Genomic DNA, 20,618 nt, shown 5'->3' with positions numbered 1-20,618 from the left:
GCTGATGGTCGCACTGTTGGCAAATTAATGATATTATGCTACCAAACATGAAACTGGTTAAGAGGAGGCTTCGACGAGCAGCCATATTTGTTTCACCAAATACATATCTAGCAAAACCTTTAACTTCTGTCTTTATCACTTGACCACTTGTTACACTTGAGGAATTCACAGGTTGCAAAACAAATTCGTCTTCACTTCCACACTCTTTCGATTCTGAATTATGATCGCTTTCAAATTCGTTGTCTCCATCTGATAGAAAATCACTTCATGAACTATCTTCCAACCACTTTAAAACAGCACCCTAAAGTCAGGGCTTGTAACACGAATAGTAGACGATGGCCTGGCCACTAAATCCGTATCAAAAGAGTCTCGGGTGCGGTCTCAGAGAGCGCTAGAACGAAAGAAGCAGTAATAGTATCGCTCCACATCACGCTGAAGTGACTACTGACAAAGGAAAACACGGCAGCGTCGAGACAGAACAACTAGACATCGCCGTAATCTCGTACCCCACGCGTACGATTCAGCAACGGAGTAACAATAAACGATAGCGGTCTGTGAGAGCGCACCTGGACGTTAAGGATTAATGTGTCTCCACCAGTGGTGATTCCATAGCTTATATTAAGGTTTTTCCTATTTTTTACCGTAATTACCAATTGGTATTTGAATACCATATACCAATATACGGCTGTCCAGTTCGTAATAGGGGAGATACGCGTACTTTCGACTGGAAACCGACGATCTTCATCTACGTCTACATCTAAATATACGTTTTGCAAACCACTCAGAAGTGTATGACAGAGAGTACCTCCTATTGTGCTATCTATTGAAGTTTCTTTCAGTTTCGCGTATGGAGTGCGGAAAGAATTATTAAATATCTCAGCTCGGGTTGTCTTCGCGGTCCCTAGTTTGCAGTGTATCCCTAGAGTCCTCACGTAATGTGGGTTCTTAAAAATTTGTAAGGAGTCTCTGGTGAGACAGTTTGCATCTATCGGTGACGATGATTGCAAGAAATTAAGAGGATTTAGGTGTTCCGTGCAGTGGAAGGATGTGGGGAGGTTTGGAGCTTAATGATGAGTGTGAAGTATGCTGGAAATACAAGACACGTGAAAGACTCCTACCAAAACGGAAGCTACCGCCAGTTTCGCGTAATGGGGGCGCCGGAATTGAGGACACAATAAGCGGCCGAGGCTCGGCAGCACGAAAACAGGGAGGATGACTAAGAGTTGGAGTTCAGTAACTGGGAAGGGCGCCTACCAGTGTGGCTGTGGAATGTTTTTGTGCCTGCGAGTGGGGAGGCAGGGTCCTCGAGCGCGCGCCTAGTTTGTTCGCGCGGCGCGAGAGCGCGCTGGCGCTGCCGGCTGCCACTGGCGCAGGGCGTCGTTTGGCATTCCGTCAGTTCGGCGCGCGGCCGCGATGTGACCGCAGTTGCCCCTGCTTGTGTTGTGTGAGCTGCTGCCCTGACTCGTGTAACTCGTGTGAAATGAAATTCAGTACAGAAAATACCTCCACCCTCAACATATTCACGGAAGGGGAGTTCTCCGAAAACAAGGTAACGCTCCACTAGAATAATTAATTGTAACTGAAATTCTCTGCGGGGATTTTCTTCAAATTTTGAAAATTTACAGCTACAGAAACTATTATTTTTACTAAGATATTTAATTTACTATTGTTTGGTTTCATTTGCCTACCATAGCGAAGTTTTTCAAGTACACAGCTCTTCATTGTTTTTGCTCTCTTCGAATTAAAAGTAATTCACGAATTTATCTGACTGCGTGGTTCGGTGGCTACAGTGCTCCTAATACCAGAAATAGGGGAATACATTTGTTTTATTCCTACAAGTCGTTTTATTCATAACAATCAGGGCGAGGAGAATTTTTCCCGGAAGGCTATGCAAATCGTACATTCGTGCAGACAAATGAAAGCTCCACAGTTTCATAGGTTTTGGCGTAACGTTTGACAGAAGTAGGTAAGTATCTTAATTTTCAGTACGCACTGGAATTGAACGTAGCTGGCGTACGTCTGAAATGCAATTTGTCATCGAACACTAGCCAAGTGGGCAGCGCTACTGCAGGATTGACTTGGCATCGAGGCGGAGCCGTCGAATGCCACAAAAGTGAGGAGAACTGGTTGAGCGGCTGGCTTTTGCATTCGTTAGACGCCTTGGGTCGGCTCGCCTTCCCCGGGCCAGCTGCCTTCGCTTCCCCCCCTCGTTCCCGCCACGGCTTTGAAAAAGCTGCTTCCAGCAGCCACAGGTTTGTGCTCTCGCTTTTTGGACGCGCCGCGCCTGTTCCGCCTCCCTGGCCCACACCTCTGGTGGCGCCCGCTCGCTGACTCCACTCAGCTTCTTTCCTCTGCCTTGTCACACACTTAAGTCAACTTATACGTACGCGTTCCGATTTATGACGGCAGTAAGGAAACCGAAATTTATTCTGTATTAACGCTGAAGTATCCTGTGGAGGATTTTGCGACCGCTAAACTTGCTCTCTAATTTTATGGCTTCATCGTTGTCTGTGCTACTCATTTCGGCATACTTGTGAGAGGATACTATTTAGAGTGTGATGTTCAGGTGGCTTTCCACAATCGTGGATGTGACTACTCGGGTAGTACCAACGTAATGTTTCACAATAATAGACCCCCAAATCTGTAGAGCTTGAACAGCGATTAATCGCGCTCCACATGTCGTAAATTATTAAGTGGCCTTCATTCACTTCATAGATTTAAGATCTGAACTCAGAGTGAAAAGTGGAATCGGCTCTGAATTATTATTTCTGTTTTTAGTTCAGTGAGTGTTAATCATCTGAAATATTATAGACTGATATAAAGTTTATTATGGGCGGTTACATATGTCAACAAATGGTATTGCAACATCGAATGAAAGAGAAAAGGCTAGGTATATTAGTTAAATGCTGTCTTTACCTAGAGACTCCGCCAGCCACCATATGGTGTGTGGCGGAGAGTAGGCTTGGTACCATTGCGATTTCCCTCCTTTCATACACGTCTACAACAATACCCTGCAAAGAGCCGTTAAGTGCATAGTAGAGGGTACGTCCCAGTTTTTATCGCTTTTACCGTTCAATTCACGAATGGAGCGCGAGAAGAATGACTGTTTAAATGCCTCTGTGCGTGCTGTAATTCTCTAATCTCGTCCTCACGGTACCCACGGGTTGCGATACGTAGAGGATTGTAATATATTCCTAGAGTTTTCATTTAAGCCTATTATTAAAATAATGTAAGTAGGCTTTCTCGTGTTGGTTAGCCTCTGTTTCGAGTGTCTGTTATTTAAATAACATCAGCATCTCTGACTCTCCCACGCGTCAGACAAACCTGTAGCCATTCGTGATGCCCTTACCTGTATTCTTCCAATGTCCCCTGCGAGTCCTATGTGGTATAGCTCACACACACTTCAGCTGTGTTCTTAGTTATAGACTGAATACGTTTCCCTGATATACTACGAATAAACCGAAGTCTTCTATCCGCTTTACCCTATGTGATCGTTCCACTTCGTCCCTGCAGTGACCCAGGTATTTGTATGCGTCAACAGAATCCAACTGCGACTCAGTGATATTAGTCATTTTCGTTTTGTGAAGTGCTCAGTTTTAGATTTATTAACATTTAAAGCAAGTTGCCAATCTTTGCATCACTTTGAAATCTGATCAAGAACTGACTTAATATTTGCGCAACTTCTTTCAGAGGTGTATGTAGTTATAGGTAACTGCATGATCTAGAAAATATCTTAGGTTACAATTATTTCCCGCAATGTCACGCACATAAAACATCAACGGAAACGGACGCAACACTCTCACCTGGGGCACGCCTTTAGTTATTTAATCTGTAGATGATTCTCAGAGATCTTGCTGCGTCCTACCTACCAAAAAATCCTCAATCCAGTCACAAATTTAAGTTTGATACCCCATACGATCGTCTTTGCGATAATAAGCATGGGTGTGGTACCGAGTCAAATAATTTCCTTGAAATCGAGAAATACTGAATCTGCCAGACAGTCTTGATTCACGGCTTGTGAGAAAAGTGCGAGTTGTTTAACATTATCAGTGTTTCACAATCTGTGCTCCTTCATTCGCAAATAGGTCTTGGAACGAACGATTATTTAAACTTCCGTATGAGCTCTAATTTATCTGATTTTCTCGTGGCTATTTCTCGAGAAATATGTGGGAGGAAGTAATACGCTGTTCTGCTCTTCCTAGAGTACACGCTTCCGAAACTCCAATAGCAAACACCTTGTAGCGTCTGCCACTAATATGTTGAGCGTCTCCGCAACGATCACGCGTCGATTAGTTTACAGACTTGTTACGGTTTGAATTCACTGTTGCTTTGTAAGGAACACAGCTCATCTGCCTCATACGAGAGTTTTTCTTATGTTTGTAAATCTTTCAGTTGAAAGTTTTACTGCAGGAACCCCTGTGCTGCTAACGCAGTGTAAGAAGTTTAACAGCTGGTGAAGCGCGTACCTAAATTGGTGTGGTCTTGTTTCATGACGTACATCGTCATTCCTTTGCTCGCTGATGTGACAGCACAGTAGAGTAATTGAGATCTGTGTACAGATGATCGTCTCAGATTGGACATACTTTAGGAAAGTTCAAGTTGTCAGGCCAGGAGGCTCGAAACCGAACACACCTGACGCATCGACTCATTTCATATCACCACGGGGTGCACACACTGACAGACAGATGCGTGTGCTCCTAATAAGAATACAGAGCGGCAAACAGTTATCTCGTCATAAATGATCAACTCAGTGCATAGCTCGCAAATAATATCGTCGCAAAGAAATATTTTAAAGGCTGGCTTTCTATTTTAACTCATTTAGGAGTCATCAATTTTCATTGTTTATAAGGAACAGAGGTACTGCGTGAACTCTAGATACTTTATGGGGACTGCGTTGGTGTTCAATTGATACGGATTAGGCAGCTTAATACTTAAGTCACACAGCTGTATGTTAGGCGTGTGGGAGTATAGAGTTTGCATGTACCATTCTCTGGCATTATGTAAAAAAAATCAGTCTGAAATAACTACACTAACGTAGCCAAAGTATTGTAAAATCATCCAAAATATACTATTCCGTTACCCGTACGAGCACGGTCTTCGTAATACGTTGTGGTTGTTGAATGAAATTGTAATTGATCGAGTTTAATTATTTTATTTCTGTGTACTCTATTCATTTAAGAAATCACCAGCTGTTTCAGAGGATACTTCGGGTGCGTTAAAATTTTACTCCCAGCAGTTTATTACTGATTGCGGAGACGTAAATTTCGTAGTCGACAAGGATTAAGTTTGAATTTCTTATTATCCACGAACAGGTGTTTTCCCAAGGGAGTTTCCTGTCTCTAACGTAACGAGAGGCTGCAAACTCACGTGCAGTGGCAGTAGCTTAACTGAGCACTGTCCGGAGTAAATGCAGTATGATAAAGATAAAGGCAGCGATGATGACTGTTTGAATTTCCGGAAAGGAAATAATCGAGACTAGTACCTCGTGTGCCAGTGTTAAAACTTAGCTGATTTACAAGGCGATCCAACATGCTAGTAACGAAACAGGCAAGAGGAATCCTTCGAGCGGCAGGTAAGAATGACCACATCAACGTTCGCAGCAACCAGCATGTAATGTTTCCACTCAGATATCAGAGTTAGTCAACGCAGGTGAAACGCAAATACCTACTGCGCAGAATTTCTCAGGCTGTGTCGTTATTTTGACATGAAAGAGCTCTTACTCGGCTTGGAATAGTCCTTTGTTTCCATTCATAAAGCTTTTCTGTGAAAACAGACGACAGAGCAGTAAAATGTGATTTTAATGTGCGTACCTCGTGGACTACTACTCGAAGCACTCTTTGTTTAACGTCAAGCAGTGGTTAGTAACGGTTTTTATGAAGAGGGTATGCAATCGTACTGACATTCCGTAGCCGGGCGAAAGAAGAAATAGCTCGCACGACAGTCGACGTGAAAAGGCGTGGATACACGTTAATAAATCTCCTGTAGTTGCCAGCAGAAAATGTCTCAATTATCACTGTTAAGACTACTTCAAATAGTCAAAATGGGTTCCAGCTACTGTACTCGGTTTATGAGCGATAACGGGGAAGACTGTTTCTCTCTATGCTGCGTTCTGTGCCAGCAATTGTAAAAGTATGTATGTTTCTGAAGGATGTTAAAATACTTTCTAACATTTTCAGAAACATCCATACTTTTTCTCTTGTGTCCGCTATGGCTGCAACCGCTAATGTAGTGACAGCACGTTGACATTTCGTAGACCCTGAAGGTATCTCATCGAAAAAGTAAGAGGTTTAATTAGGCGTCCTTACTAAAATTTTTGAAATAATTTCTTCCATTTGTCTCTTTTTACCAATGTTTCTTAGCACGGTGCTTTTTAGCAGCAAGCTGTCATCAGATGTAGTACAGTTGCTTACACATTACATTAATCAGAAGTGTGATGATTGTTTCCTGGGTATGTCAGTGAGGTTACGTACTGAAATTTAACCATCTTTTCTGAAAATTTGTCTGGCACGCTGAGCACAGTAATATACACACCTTCACCACTTACCACGTAAACACTCAGACGTTTACGTCACAAAGACCAGTGGAATGTAAACATCTGAATGTACACTACTGGCCATTAAAATTGCTACACCAAGAAGAAATGCAGATGATAAACGAGTATTCATTGGACAAATATATTATACTAGAACTGACATGTGATTACATTTTCACGCAATTTGGGTGAATAGATACTGAGAAATCAGTACCCAGAATTACCACCCTTGGCCGTAATAACGGCCTTGATACGCCTGGGCATTGAGTCAGACAGAGCTTGGATGGCGTGTACAGGTAAAGCTGCCCATACTGCTTCAACACGATACCACAGTTCATCAAGAGTAGTGACTGGCGTATTGTGACGAGCCAGTTGCTCGGCCACCATTGACCAGACGTTTTCAATTGGTGAGAGATCTGTATAATGTGCTGGCCAGTGCAGCAGTAGAACATTTTCTGTATGCAGAAAGGCCCGTACAGGACCTGCAACATGCGGTCGTGCATTATCCTGCTGAAATGTAGGGTTTCGCAGGGATCGAATAGAGGGTAGAGCCATGGGTCGTAACACATCTGAAATGTAACATCCACTGTTCAAAGTGCCGTCAATGCGAACAAGAGGTGACAGAGACGTGTAACCAACGGCACACCATACCATCACGCTGGGTGATACGCCAGTATGGCGATGACGAATACACGCTTCCATTGTGCGTTCACCGCGATGTCGCCAAACACGGATGCGACCATCATGATGCTGCAGACAGAACCTGGATGCATCCGAAAACATGTTATGCCATTCGTGCACCCACGTTCGTCGTTGAGTACACCATCGCAGGCGCTGCTGTCTGTGATGCAGCGTCAAGGATAACCGCAGCCATGGTATCAGAGATGATATTCCGTGCTGCTGCAAACGTCGTCGAACTGTTCGTGTAGATGGTTGCTGACTTGCAGACGTACCCATCTGTTGACTCAGGGATCGAGACGTGGCTGCACAATCCGTTAGTCATTCGGATAAGATGCCTGTCATCTCGACTGCTAGTGATACGAGGCAGTTTGGATCCAGCAAGGCGTTCCGTATTACCCTCCTGAACCCACCGATTCCATATTCTGCTAACAGTCATTGGATCTCGACCAACGCGAACAGCAATGTCGCGATACGATAAACCGCTATCGCTATAGGCTACAATCCGACCTTTATCAGAGTCGGAAACGTGATGGTACGCATTTCTTCTCCTTACACGAGGCATCACAACGACGTTTCACCAGGCAACGCCGGTCAACTGCTGCTTGTGTATGAGAAATCGGTTGGAAACTTTCCTCATGTCAGCATGTTGTAGGTCTCGCCACCGGCGCCAGCCTTGTGTGAATGCTCTGAAAAGCTAATAATTTGCATATCACAGCATCTTCTTCCTGTCGGTTAAATTTCGCGTCTGTAGCACTTCATCTTCGTGGTGTAGCAGTTTTAATGGCCAGTAGTGTAGAAGTTGTAAGTGACGTTTTGGTCATTACTGTGCTGAGTGTGCCAGACTAAATTCTACCAACATTTGTTAAATTTCGATATGTAACTTAACTGGCACTTCCAGGAAATAATCAACTTCATGCTTCAGATAAACATACGTCTCACTGTAATGCATCTAACAGCATGCTACAATAACGCGCCGTGCTAATAAATTAGTAAAAAGTGACTGAAACAGTAAAAAATATTCCACATATTTATAATACAGTCACCTATCTCAGTTACAAGCAACATGGCTAAATTTATGTGTATTAAAACATAACAAAACCAACACTTGTTTCATCTACGTGGCTAAACGGTGTATGAATATGAGCCATCTGAGTTTTCCGACTACTCTTTCGTTGGTATTTTATGGATAAACCACTCCGGATTTTGAATTAGACATTTTATTTGCTTCAGGACAGCATCAGGGAGACCCCAGCGTTGTTTCCAACGCTCAGATGATAGCAGCAGTCACAGATGGCTCTGCCGTGAAATGGTCCACTTTCGGAGCGTGCTATCTGCCTGCTGTCTCGTATTTCGGAGTCTCCAACCGTACATTTACATTCATACTGCGCTGCAAATGCATTCGTAGGCTGGAGGCAGCAGGGAGCCATCATTATCCCGCCCTTCGCCCTCATCCCGAGGCAGCACAACTCAGATTGTTACATGAGCAAGCAGCAGCGCTAATGAGCAGTTGGTCACGTACCACTTGTACGTTTCCCAGTAGTAAATTGTCACGGAACCGTTTCATGGTCTCGTTTTTATTGTCAGTGGTTATGGATTTTGAAGACGTCCATCAAATTATTTTCCCGAAATTATCAGGTTGTTGAAAATTAAATGAAATTAAGGACACCGAAACTTCTAAAGTGATCTAAAGAAGTATAAAATTCAATAAAGTAGTACCTCTCAGTGAGCTACATTGTTATAAGCTCGGTGCATTAAAACTATTCTTGGAGATAGGCCTAGCTTGAACGAATCCTTCAATTAAATTACTTCGGCTTCCGTGGCCACTTGACATACCACATGTTGGCTTTCGTCTCGGGATCTTCGGCTAGTGTTTAACGATTTATCTGACGTTTTGCCAACACGAGTGTCTGCCATGGAGCATGCAGCGATCGGTGGTGAAAGTTGTCAGCCACTCGTGCAGACGAAACGCCAGAAAAATCGTCAGCCAAACATCGACCGAAGACGCAGAGAAAAAAAGCCAACAGTAAATGCTTCATCAATTATTTTGCTGTGTTACCCCATGAACGTGGTCGCGGAAGTTCGGCACTGGGAGATGGAATCGTTAGAAAATTGTTACGAAATGTATAATTTTTCACGGATCAACGCCTGGTTCGAAGATTGCCAGCTGTATCTAGACATATATGTATTTCAGTGCTTTTAAATAGTAGAGATCATATATATACACTAGGTGATCACTATCACTCACTGCAATCAGTCTCAACCTTGAAGTACCTGAGTATATGCCGGAATAATTTAAGGTGTAACATTCACGGAAACTTAGCAGTGGAGAAGGCAGATATCAGACATGTTGAAAAAATCCGAAGAAAATATAATTAACGTACGAAATATGTTACTTACAAAACGCTCATTCGGCCAGTATTTGAATACTGTTCATCGGTCCGGTACCCTGAAATTAGATAAACGAAAAAAAATTAAGGGAATAGTTGCATGATTCGTCACCAAATTGCTTAGTGTGATAGAAATGCCCAACTGCATTGGGAGTCGGTGCAATACTCCTTCTGAGTCCTCTTGAAGCGATGATTTACTGTCGCACTAAGTAGTTGATATGTTCATGTCTGGAGAGTACAGTAACGCGAATTAACTCATAATTAGTGAACAAAGCACCATCATACGGCAGACTGCTCGTGTGATCATAAGTAGAAACTTAGATGTTCTGATACCCTTAACCCAAATTGTACTAAGACTCTTCGTAGGCATGGGGTTATATTCTTGGAACCTTTCTCTGCCATATGCAGTTGCCAATAACGGTTTACTTTTTCCTGAGCAGTACAGGTGGTGACGGTATCCTAAAATCTGTCGATCGATCACGCCAGCAAGCTACTTCGTTTTGATTCCAGTGAAACATGTCTGGCATTTCCTTGGCAAACATATAGTAACTATGACTAACACGAACCGTGACCGTACTAGAACCGAAAATTGCTTTACCTATTGAATGACATGTGGTCCTTCGGAAAGTATTCTACGCAAATGTGCAGCGGTGTTGGCTATTCGCTGTGAGGCACATCGTATTATAAGACAGCAGTCGATGCTGCGCGCTTAGAAAGTCTGCTACGTGAAGAACTTGTATTAGATCCCTGATGCTGTTAACAAACTTTCGTGAGGTCAATTGTGGAACTACATGCTGGAGTGGTGGCTCTGATTGTGCAACATAAACATTAATGGCTGGGAGAGCACAGTACTGAACCCTTGCCCCTCCGAGCTAACGCCCCATGACGTCTTTGGCAGATGACAGCGGTCGATCGATAGTGTGATCTAGTGTTGGTCGGTTAGACAATGTAACTGTTGAAGCCATGCTGGATTCAAAGCTGTTGCACTGAAATAAATTATCCTCGTCCTCTAAGTAAGAATTGTGGAGCACTTAATAAAGGATATTTTACTGTATGAAGAAGTGTTTTGTCCGATTCCATAGCTGTTCTGAGTAGTATATCCCTCGTTTAGACAATATGTAAGCGCACTCACCTTTATAACTCATCCTTGTCACACGATATTTCGTATCCCTGTTCGCATTAAGATGGAACTACACCAAGGTTCTCTGTCTTGATTTTGCTGCTGCTGCTGCTGCTGCTGCTGCTGCTGCTACGATGTACACACATTTTAATCACGGAGTGAAGAACAATAGCTGCATAATTTGGGTACTCTTTGTGCCACTAGGACAGCAAGGTTTGTTATAGTAAACTGATATATTACTTAGGTACAAATATCGTATACAGAAACCATGGTACCATTTTGAGGTAACGCGTAGAGTCGAAAACATTGAAAGAAGTTAAACTCCGCCCTAGGCTGATTATAACCAAAAACAGCAGAGAGTTAGTGCCTTTCGTGTTACTCCGAACCTAGTGCAAAAATTGTCTAACATGAATGAAACCTAGTCTCTCAACTTTATTTTCAATTGCTTTCCAAATATTTATCCTGTCCTACTTTAAGGGGTAATGCAGATTAAGCCTTTTAAAGCTCTCGTATGTGGTTGTTTCCCATTTATTAGGAAATTTACTTTTGAGTTCAGATGTGGACGTAATATGTAAGGCATCGTGTCTGTTTGCACGTTCACCAACAACATTCACACGTCTGTGTGTCAGGTAAATCATAGCGTGTGATTGCCGAGGTTGTTTTTTGAACATGGCCGTGGCAACGTTCTCAGTCTTGCTGAAAAAAAATCTGCCGTCTTTAATGACGTAGGTGCTGTGGATACCATAAATCCTATCTCGAAAATCGAGAAATCTTAAAGCACAATTTTTGATAAAATGTTTTAACTGTTTGCAAGAACGAATTAAGTTTTCCCTTCAGTCCTTCCATAAAATGTAGGCTATAGGAAATCCAACGCATGATGGTTACGATCAGAGGCCGACAGAGCTGACCTAAGTGAATCGTTGGACTTAATCGGCAACACAAAGGGGAAGCAAAGTTTGCTTAAACACGATTCTGTTCTTGTTTTACGAAAACAGCTTAGAATGTAGCTTTATATTAGATTTTCCTTTTCAGCTATAGTCAGTTTTAATCTAAATGTGTGCAGAGAAATTTCTAGTAAATTTTTCCTGCTCCACCATAAAGTGGAAGCCAGGGAAAAAATACTGGTACCTCATGTATTTTACCGTACTGTGCAGAAGACTGCAGAGTACAAATAGAGACGTTGAAATAGAGTATAAGCTGTCTCAGCTACTTGCACAGTCAGTCCGTAAAGTTTACGCGCCAGGACGCAAGAGTTTACTTATATGTTTATGGGCATGTTGTTTCGTCGCGTGTTTTAATTCCAGGAAGTTACGAGCGGTAAGGGCGCCTGTTAACCGTGCAGTTTCCATTTCAGTGACAGTGTCTCTCGTTGCTCAAACAACACTGAGGGTTAACGAGGCTCTTTTTTCCTAGGTCTTGTTAGGTTTTACTGTCCTAAACACAGAACGACAAACGCCTTCTACTTAAATAACCATGTCATGTCCGTTTGAAACTAGGAGTTGGAAACGACTAACTTCGCAGTGGTAGTTTCGAGGCTACAGGACTTTCGGGAGCATCAGGATACCGAAGCGTGCTATTGGAATGGAATTTCGCTCAGTTCGTAAGCGGGCTGGCTTACTTTTCTTATAGCACACAGCTTGACGTATGTTTTTTAACATATCAACACCTAAATGACTAATATACACTCCTGGAAATTGAAATAAGAACACCGTGAATTCATTGTCCCAGGAAGGGGAAACTTTATTGACACATACCTGGGGTCAGATACATCACATGATCACACTGACAGAACCACAGGCACATACACAGGCAACAGAGCATGCACAATGTCGGCACTAGTACAGTGTATATCCACCTTTAGCAGCAATGCAGGCTGCTATTCTCCCATGGAGGCGATCGTAGAGATGCTGGATGTAGTCCTGTGGAACGGCTTGCCATGCCATTTCCACCTGGCGCCTCAGTTGGACCAGCGTTCGTGCTGGACGTGCAGACCGCGTGAGACGACGCTTCATCCAGTCCGAAACATGCTCAATGGGGGACAGATCCGGAGATCTTGCTGTCCAGGGTAGTTGACTTACACCTTCTAGAGCACGTTGGGTGGCACGGGATACATGCGGACGTGCATTGTCCTGTTGGAACAGCAAGTTCCCTTGCCGGTCTAGAAATGGTAGAACGATGGGTTCGATGACGGTTTGGATGTACCGTGCACTATTCAGTGTCCCCTCGACGATCACCAGAGGCGTACGGCCAGTGTAGGAGATCGCTCCCCACACCATGATGCTGGGTGTTGGCCCTGTGTGCCTCGGTCATATGCAGTCCTGATTGTGGCGCTCACCTGCACGGCGCCAAACACGCATACGACCATCATTGGCACCAAGGCAGAAGCGACTCTCATCGCTGAAGACGCCACGTCTCCATTCGTCCCTCCATTCACGCCTGTCGCGACACCACTGGAGGCGGGCTGCACGATGTTGGGGCGTGAGCGGAAGACGGCCTAACGGTGTGCGGGACCGTAGCCCAGCTTCATGGAGACGGTTGCGAATGGTCCTCGCCGATACCCCAGGAGCAACAGTGTCCCTAATTTGCTGGGAAGTGGCGGTGCGGTCCCCTACGGCACTGCGTAGGATCCTACGGTCTTGGCGTGCATCTGTGCATCTGTGCATCTGTGCGTCGCTGCGGTCCGGTCCCAGGTCGACGGGCACGTGCACCTTCCACCGACCACTGGCGACAACATCGATGTACTGTGGAGACCTCACGCCCCACGTGTTGAGCACATCGGCGGTACGTCCACCCGGCCTCCCGCATGCCCACTATATGCCCTCGCTCAAAGTCCGTCAACTGCACATACGGTTCACGTCCACGCTGTCGTGGCATGCCACCAGTGTTAATGACTGCGATGGAGCTCCGTATGCCACGGCAGACTGGCTGACACTGACGGCGGCGGTGCACAAATGCTGCGCAGCTAGCGCCATTCGACGGCCAACACCGCGGTTCCTGGTGTGTCCGCTGTTCCGTGCGTGTGATCATTGCTTGTACAGCCCTCTCGCAGTGTCCGGAGCAAGTATGGTGGGTCTGACACACCGGTGTCAATGTGTTCTTTTTTTCCATTTCCAGGAGTGTATTTATGTATCGCTGTATATCGGTGACGCCTACGTGACACTGCACTACTGTCTCGGTGTGTGTGTGTGTGTGTGTGTGTGTGTGTGTGTGTGTGTGTGTGTGTGTGTGTGTGTGTGTGTGTGGAGGGGGGGGGGGGAAGCAAGGATGGTAAGGAGGGACTGATTGTTCGTCTTACGCCACCATCCGATTCGCGGTTCTCAGCAGCTTCTCTGTTCAGGATAACACTGCGGAAAGGCTTTGGGCTAAACTCTTTATAGATGCACACAGTAGCACTTAGCGAACAATTTCTGGTGAAGACATACTCCTCTTTGATTCAAATGGTTTAACTTAGGGCAGGGCGCCTCTGCGCCGTCACTCTAATACCAGCCACGATAGCAGATCACAATCAAGGTAAGAACGATGTGTTTTTGCTGGATCATTGTCTGCGATTCAAATCTTGACCATTACTTCAGGTTTTAAAGATACGGAATGCATCTCTCGCCAAATCTAAATACACATCAGCATTCCGCAAGCTACCATGCTGCAGGTGGCTGAGTATTCTTCTGGTACCACTATTCTTATCCCTTTCCAGTTACGTTCGCGAATGCTAGGTGGTAAGGGGAGGATTGTCGGTAAGCATCTGTATTGGCACTCATTTCTCTGACTGATCCGCTGTAATAATTTCTCGAGACGTATACAGTAAGAAGTAAAATGTTGCCAGACTTTTTCTCGGAATGTATCACCTTGAAAATTCGACATTAAACCTCTCGACGAAGCACGACGCCTAGCTTGTAGCGTCTGGCACGGGAATTTATTGAGAATCTCTTCGACACTCTCGCTGCGACTAAACGATTCCGCGCGGAAAGCGCCTCTTTATCGTTGAATCTTGTCTTTCATCTGTCAACCTAACCTGGTAAGCGGGCCAGACAGATGGGAAGTACTCGGGAATTGGTCTAACAATATTTTGTAAATCTCTTCTTTCGTGGCTGAACATTTCCTTAAGATTCTTCTATCACCCTGCCATCTGTTTTTCCTTAAATTTGTTGTAGGGCCATTCCACTGTCACTTCCATGGCTATTCCTAGGTAACTGACAGTTACTGTTTACATTGATTTGTCACCATTAGTGTGATCGTACAGTGGCGGATTTCTTCGTTTATTCATTTGGAATGTATTACGTTAACGTCCATGGTCACCTATCAAGCCGGCCGCGGTGGCCGAGCGGTTTTAGACGCTTCAGTCCGGAACCATGCGGCTGCTACGGTCGCAGGTTCGAATCCTGCCTCGGGCATGGATGTGTGTGATGTCCTTAGGTTAGTTAGGTTTAAGTAGTTCTAAGTTTAGGGGACTGATGACCTCAGCTGTTAAGTCCCATAGTGCTTAGAGCCATTTGAACCATTTTTTCACTCTAATCATCTATCCTCCTTCCTGCAATTAGCTAGTCTTCCGGCGTTGCTACCATCTTATAAACGTAATCATCTGCACACATCCTCATTGAACTAACTCTAGTGGGTGTCTCACTCCTGATTCATGAATACGATCGTGGTGAGCAGGCTATTGCAGCACCTACTTGCTTTCTTCTGCTGCAGCATCTTCTCAGACAATCCTTCACTTTCTTGCTCTTTCTCATGGTGCCAGCCAGCCTTTGATGTCGACCTGGCTATTCCCTACGTTCTGCCTTAATTTCTTGGACTGTTATTTCGTTCACTATCTTTCGGTTGAAGTAATTTGTGGTCCCCTTATGGGTTTCACCTTCATTTCTTAATATTTCCTATAATGTGGACTCACTTAGGAAGAACACCTTAAATAGCGCCTACTATATGCGGTGTTAAAGATCTGTGCACAATACCGGCGTAGGCTCTTGCTTGCGCTTCAAAGCCAACACGGTGGTCTGTCCGTCGTGGTGGGGTCGTTATGTGATCTTTCGGCCGATCCCCCTGACAAAACAGGGATCACACTGATGCAGCCTGAGCTGCAACCTCCCCACACAGGCCAAGGAGTAGATGACTGTCTGCCTGGGGCATCAGGACTAGCAGCAATGGCTGTCGTACTGGATGACTTGCTGCGTCTGGGTGGCGCCCGTGGAGAGAACCCTTGATGGGAGTAGGTAGCATCAGGGTGGACGTTCCGCACAAGAAGTGTATTAAATTGCAGCAGTCTCTTCAGAGAGGAAGCGAAACTTCAATGCTAACAGTTAAAGTCCAACTGATTTATCAACCCTGGCTACCACGTGGGAAACAATTTATTCCGTACTTAATGTTCTCGAACTTTCACTGCGGCTAAACCGTTATTTTTTTGTGTTGAAGGTAAATTTGGAGAAGTCAGAAAAGTGCGATATTGATCGGTAATGATTATATCCTCTTCCGCTTGACCATCTACACCTCTACTGGCGTATGAACGTCAGTGTGATATCCAGTGAACATTGTCCAACACAAGACGCTGAATAAGGTATAAGGAATCATCTTCAAAAATGGCTCTGAGCACTATGGGACTTAACATCTGTGGTCATCAGTCCCTTAGAACTAAGATCTACTTAAACCTAACTAACCTAAGGACATCACACAACACCCAGTCATCACGAGGCAGAGAAAATCCCTGACCCCGCCGGGAATCGAACCCGGGCGTGGGAATCGAGACGCTACCACATGACCACGAACTGCGGACGGAATCATCTTCCACAGAGACCTTACGCCCCAGACGAAGAGCTATGGATTGAAAGCCGCAAGGCGTACATATCGTACATTGTGTTCAACAAGGTTCCAAGGATAATAAGATCGATACAGTCGCCTTTATCCTAGCCTTTGAAGGGAATGTATTCCCAGAAAGGGAAACGTTACGTCCCACTGCACATGAGGCACTCCCGAAGCTTGTACTTTGACAATACGTCTTCCCGCTGCATGGCAAATCCAAAATGTGGTAACTGTGGACGGTTATACCACGAAGGTAGTACTTACGAACACCAACTTCGTGCGTAAATTGCACGGAATACTAGCTTGCACCTTCACCAGTTTGCCCGGTCCTCAAGGAAGAATATAAAATACAGGCATAAAAATCTATTGACTGCCTGTCATACAGATTCACGTGGAACACATGAACGCCTGTATGCTGATCATATGAACACCAACTATGCGAAAGTCACACCAGCTATGCCCTTTCCATAAGGTCACTTCTACCAACGGCCAGTGCGAGGGAAGACCAAAGACTTTGCACTAGCTGGCCAGCGTCGCCAAAGAACCCTACAACACTTAAAGTAACATCCTTTACAGACCAAGCTCATCACCTTTGAGACTTCGTGCTAACGCTTGCTATCTAATGAAAGGCAGTAAAAAGGAGTACAGAGTGTCTCCTCCCAGGGGACGTATGCCTCTTCATCCCAGGTGTTGGCCAAGCTTCGTAGTCTTCTGGGGTACCAATGATCAACAACCCTTCTGGATCTTGTACTTCCGGGCATATGCTTTTACATTCACTGGCGGTCAGCAACACCATTCCTTGCCAGGGACTAGCAATGTTTTTACAGCAGAGCTGATAACTGCTATGAGCTCTAAACTTCATTAAACTGACCTCCCTGGGCCACGTTTTAATATATAGTGATACAAAGACCAGTCTCCTGGCCATTGACTGATGTTACTCTTCTAACACTGTCGTCTCTGCTATCCATGATCTTATCGCTGAACTTAGTCATACTAACTGCTCAGTTGTCTTTCTCTGGGTCCCAAGTTATGTGGGTATCCCAGGGAATGAACTGGCTGATCGTTTGGCTAGAGGTGTGATTATTCACCCCCATTCTCTTTGGCTGTCACAGGTGCAGATTTGCGAGTGCAAATACGATCTCTGCTCACTCGAAGATTGAATGACATCTGCTTGTGTGCTTTCCCCTCTAATAAATTCCGCACTATCGTGGAGAATACTGCTGCATGGAGTTCCTCTTTCCGTTCCTCCCAGAATGAATTCACCGCGCTACGTTGCCTCTGAATTGGCCATACCAAGCTAGCCCATAGTTTCATTTTAGGTAACGAGCAACTCCCTCAGTGTGGTTCTGGAGCCTTAGAGACTGTAGCTCAGATCCTGGTGGAAGGCCCTCTTCTAGCCCTCCATGCTAAGCATGGCGTTCCGAATTCTTTGCTTCTGGTACTGAGAGCAGATAAGAGGAGGGTTGAATTGCTTTTCCGTGAAAGTGCTTTCTATTTTCAGATGTAAGGCTTTAAACTACATTCAGGGAAGGACAGGGCAGGGTGGGGTTTGGGCTGGGGCGTTCCCCAGATCCTCCTTCCTTAACCAGTTCACTCTTTCACCCCGTCTCTAATTCTCTTTTAATTGCTTTTAGATGCAGTTCGTCTGTTTTTCTGCCGTACCATATTTTCTGTTTGAGGTAGCACTCTGTTTTATACTGAGTGCCGTTCAACGTCTTGAGTACACTGGAGCAGGGGTGGGACGGCTGGGGGGAGGAGGAGGAGGAGGACTCCCATCGCATGCAGAGCCTCAGGGATGCCCATCTGTTGCCCTAACTATTCCACCCCTCCTGTTTTTATTATTGGTCCAACTGATGTGTACTACATTTTTAGTCTTCACACTTTTATTGTTCTGAATGTGCCGAATAGAAGACATTCTTCGTTCTGTAACTGATTTTGCCCTTCATCAGGTTGATGAGGCTTGGATGTAGGGTGTGATTTATCTCGCCAGTGGATGAGCCCTGGGACACCCCTCGTCTGTTCTTACGTACGTAGCGGCCCAATTCATACACTTCTCCGTAAATTATTTCTCACCTCTGGAATCAGTATTGCCATCAGTACGTCGGTCTCACCGCGCCTGTATACTTCCATCATCAGAACATATTCTTCGCGGATGTCACTAATTCCGGATGAACTACCACCGGATCGAGGACTGACGACCTTGCTATTCAGTCACTTAAACACCAACCAACGTTTATACGTAATATTTCGATCACCAAAAAGGATTTTCTTCAGGTGCTGCGAACTGTGCTGTTGTCCGCAGCTCGTGGTGGTGCGGTAGCGTTCTAGATTCCCGCGCCCGGGTTCCCGGGTTCGATTCCCGGCGGGGTCAGGGATTTTCTCTGCCTCGTGATGACTGGGTGTTGTGTGATGTCCTTAGGTTAGTTAGGTTTAACTAGTTCTAAGTTCTAGGGGACTGATGACCATAGATGTTAAGTCCCATAGTGCTCGGAGCCATTTGAACCATTTTGAACTGTGCTGTTCTGCATACTTACTGCGTGGTTGGATTCTAGACAGTGTGTAAACATAACAGAGCAGTCGAAACTCGTAGCACCTGAAGAAGATTGATTCGGTCGTCGAAATATTATGCGGAAATAATTATGCTGAACATGACAAAGTGAACCCTAAGCTATTATCTTTACTAAACGACGGTACGGAACTCTATCAAATGCATTCCTGAAGTCCAACAACACGGCATGAACCTGACAGGCCGCAAGTAAGCTCTCTGGGTATCACGGACGAACAGAACAAGCTAACTTTCGCAAGATGTCTGTCTGTGCGACCCATGTTGACATTTATAGATGAGATTTTCTCTCTCCAAAAACGTCTAAATAGAGTATAAAATATGTTCCGTAATTCTAAAACACTGAGTCAGCGATATAGGTCTCTAATTAGAAACATGTCCTACGACCTTTGTTGAAAACAGTAGTGGCTTATACATTTCTCCAATCGCATGGTTATATTTTGCTCCAGCGACCTAAAAGTACTGCCCCCAGAAGGCGGCAAGTTCTTCAGCATATGTTCTGTAGAATCTCACAGGTCTCTCGTACCGCTCAGTGCCTTTCCACTATTAAGCGGCTTTAGCTGCTTTTCCGTTGCTCCATCATTTACATAAATATCTACCATTTCGACATTCGTGCAGTGATTGAACATACGGACAATATTACGATCTTACGCCGTGAAACAGTTTCGGAAGACCGTGTCCAGTATTTCTGTCGTCGGTTATCCTTCGTTTCGGTAGCAGCCTGGTCACTGAGCGACTGAATAAGTGGGTGTGCTGAAAAGGAATATCTGAATTTTTATGATAAAATTCATATAGCTTTCTAAATAAATCAAACGTTATTAACATTCTACATGTTTATTCTTCATGTCTACACAATTGCAACTAGAGGACTCCGAACTGCAGCATGTAAAATGGCGGTGTATAACGTAACTGCATCGGTGCGTGAGAAACAGCGTGCTGTAATAGTTTCAAAGTAAGAGTTCATCTACTCATGGAGCTCCCTGTCCCTCAGCTAGACAACGGCAGACCACACATAAAGGCTGCGACACCTGCAATAATCAGACGCCTTGGGTTCATTGTCATTGATCATCCTCCATACAGTCCCGTATTGGCCCTAACTTATTTCCATGTTTCTAAAACTTAAAGAACACCATATAGAACTTCATTTTGATAGTGATGAAATGGTGCAAGCAGATGAGAGGTTGTGGCTCCGTCAACAAGTCAAACTACTGCAGTGACGGTATCATCAAACTTCTCTCTCGTTGGAAGGAATACGTTCGTCGCTAGGGTGACTATGTTGTTAAATAAATATGTTGATATAAAGAATAAAGATTTAAAATGTTAATAACGTTTGATTTATTAAAAATATTTTCAGAGTTTCCACGTAAATTCTGAGGCATTTCTTTTCTGCTCGCCCTCTATCACTTCAGGACTCTGACTTCATTCGAAACCAGTACCTCGTGGTCCCAGTCAGATCACTTGGCAGAAGTAAGCGTTGTACCTCGTACTTCTGTGTCAAACCTTAACAGCTTGCATAGGTCTTACAATAGCAGTATAAATTTTCCTTTC

At 44.7% G+C, this 20,618-nt stretch overlaps 1 protein-coding gene across 1 annotated transcript in view; it reads left to right on the top strand.

Annotated features, from left to right (window-relative positions):
- The first annotated feature begins 1,271 nt into the window (after window positions 1–1,271).
- LOC126299103 (uncharacterized) overlaps window positions 1,272–20,618 on the top strand; it is a 193,857-nt gene continuing 174,510 nt past the window's right edge. Inside the window, exon 1 of the mRNA XM_049990776.1 lies at window positions 1,272–1,549. Coding sequence (XP_049846733.1) covers window positions 1,481–1,549 — 69 coding nt within the window. The 5' untranslated portion in view covers window positions 1,272–1,480. The remainder of the gene's footprint in view (window positions 1,550–20,618) is intronic.

This window comes from Schistocerca gregaria, chromosome X (genome assembly GCF_023897955.1).
Source record: "Schistocerca gregaria isolate iqSchGreg1 chromosome X, iqSchGreg1.2, whole genome shotgun sequence".
Taxonomy (NCBI): domain Eukaryota; kingdom Metazoa; phylum Arthropoda; class Insecta; order Orthoptera; family Acrididae; genus Schistocerca; species Schistocerca gregaria.
This window is presented reverse-complemented; position numbering and strand designations above follow the sequence as displayed.